Here is a 2,122-nt window from a genome sequence, read left to right as displayed (position 1 = left end):
TGAACATGCTTCGGTGTTGCAGTAACACAGGCCACCAGAGTCACCGCCATCGGACCAGCTCATCCACACCAGCTGTCGTCTTCAACTTGTTCATTTGAACAAATTTTAAATAGGATTTTACAGAACATCACAAAGTAGTCCTGGAAATGTCAGTGTCCAGGCTTGGTCTTAGTGCAGGTGGTAATAGCTCTTTAAAGTGCACAGGCCATACGAGCGATGGACATGAGGGCTCTTACAAGACACCACTCGCTCTTCTGCTGATAGCAGAGCCGGAGCAGACCCGCGGGGGCGAGTCTAACATGTACAACATGTCTCGGGGAATTTCCAGTCAGGTGAAAAGACTGAGTGTTCACTCCACTAGCTAAGGTCAGCAAATCAAATCAAGTTAGAACCTGGTTTGACTGGTATAAAGCTAATCACAACAAAACTGCTAACTGCACTGAGCAGGTCTGTATGTCCCCTCAGTCTGACCCTAACACCTAACCTGTTATTTCTACCAACTCCACAGTCTTGGGATCTAACATGTTACCATGTTCACAGTGCCCCCTGTAACCAGCAATGACCACTGAACCGGCAGGAACACAAGTTCTTCACTACGGTGTACAGTACAGCCAGTACGGTGGCACCTTATTAAATGTGTCCTGTTTTCTTCTGCTGCTTTCTGGACGTAAGAAACTCTTCTTTTTAAACTTGTCCACAAACAGAGAGGAAAGGGGGATCAGCTGATCAGGAACCAGTGATGTACAGCAGTTTTGTGCAGCTGAGAGACTTTGGTGCATCAGACACTCAAACAAAAAACTGAGAGGGGTTATAAGATCACAAAAATGTCTGTAACGAGGCCTGAATAGCTGAGCCACAGACCTTTACAACGCACTGCAGTAAAACAATGACAGACACATGATGGATTTTGGTTTTCGTGTCCCCACCCCAAAAGCCCAGGTGCTCGTTACCTGTCCCTGCTCCTCTCTGACTCTCAGCGCTCTGAGCTTTCTGCTTCTCCTCCTCCAGCCGCTTCTCCAGGGTTTCTATGGCGACTTTGCTCTGGTCTAGACGAGCCTGGTGTTGAAGGGAAAGGCATGAGGGAAGGAGAGGAAGGGAAATAGACTGTGTCTGCCCCCCGCCCACCTAAATTATATAAATCAAGAATCAACTCCAGAGGAGTTATTCATAAGAACCTAATTAAAATTAAGATGACTCCTCTTATAGTAGAAAGTAATAGGACAATCAAATGTGGACTATTAAATATCAGATCTCTCTCATCTAAATCTCTGTTAGTGAATGATTTGATAAGTGAACATCACATTGACTTACTGTGTCTTACTGAAACATGGTTACAGCAGGAAGAATATGTCAGCCTAAATGAATCCACTCCACCTAGGCACAGTAACTGTCACATCCCTCAAAACACAGGCCGAGATGGTGGTGTGGCAGCAATCTTTGACTCAAGCCTATTAACCAACCCTAGACCTAAACATAGTTATAACTCATTTGAAAGTCTCACCCTGAGTCTCTCACACCCAAACTGGAAAACTCAAAAGCCTGTTCTATTTGTTATTGTATACCGTCCACCTGCTCCTTATTCAGAGTTTTTAAGTGAATTCTCAGACTTTCTGTCTGATTTAGTGCTTAGTACAGATAAAATAATCATAGTAGGCGACTTTAATATTCATGTAGATGCCGACAATGACAGCCTCAACAATGCATTCTGTTCATTATTAGACTCAGTTGGCTTCTCTCAAACTAAATAAACCCACTCACTGTTTTAATCACACTCTTGATCTTGTTCTGACATATGGCATCGAAACTGAACACTTAATAGTTTTTCCCCATAACCCTCTTCTGTCTAACCATTTTCTAATAACTTTTGAATTTCCATTAATGGATTATACTCTATGTGGGAAACAATTCCACTACAGCAGATGTCTATCTGGCAATGCTGTTACCAAGTTTAAGGAAATAATTCCATCTTTATCTACTTCAGTGCCGTTTGCCAACACAGTGGAAGGAGGCCACCTTAACTTTACTCCAACACAAATCGATAATCTTGTTGATAGTACTGCAGCCTTCCTGCGTAATACACTTATACCATTGCCCCTCTGAAAAGGAAGGCAGTGAAACAGAG

General features: G+C 43.2%; 1 protein-coding gene across 1 annotated transcript in view; it reads right to left on the bottom strand.

The window, feature by feature from the left end:
* The window catches only part of myo18b (myosin XVIIIB), a 37,994-nt gene that overhangs the window by 14,604 nt on the left and 21,268 nt on the right, over positions 1-2,122 (bottom strand). The window contains exon 26 of the mRNA XM_020625104.1: positions 951-1,056. Coding sequence (XP_020480760.1) covers positions 951-1,056 — 106 coding nt within the window. The remainder of the gene's footprint in view (positions 1-950; positions 1,057-2,122) is intronic.

Source organism: Monopterus albus, unplaced genomic scaffold (assembly GCF_001952655.1).
Source record: "Monopterus albus unplaced genomic scaffold, M_albus_1.0 scaffold346.1, whole genome shotgun sequence".
Classification (NCBI taxonomy): domain Eukaryota; kingdom Metazoa; phylum Chordata; class Actinopteri; order Synbranchiformes; family Synbranchidae; genus Monopterus; species Monopterus albus.
The sequence above is the reverse complement of the archived record's forward strand: the minus strand, read 5'-3'. Positions and strand labels throughout refer to the sequence as shown.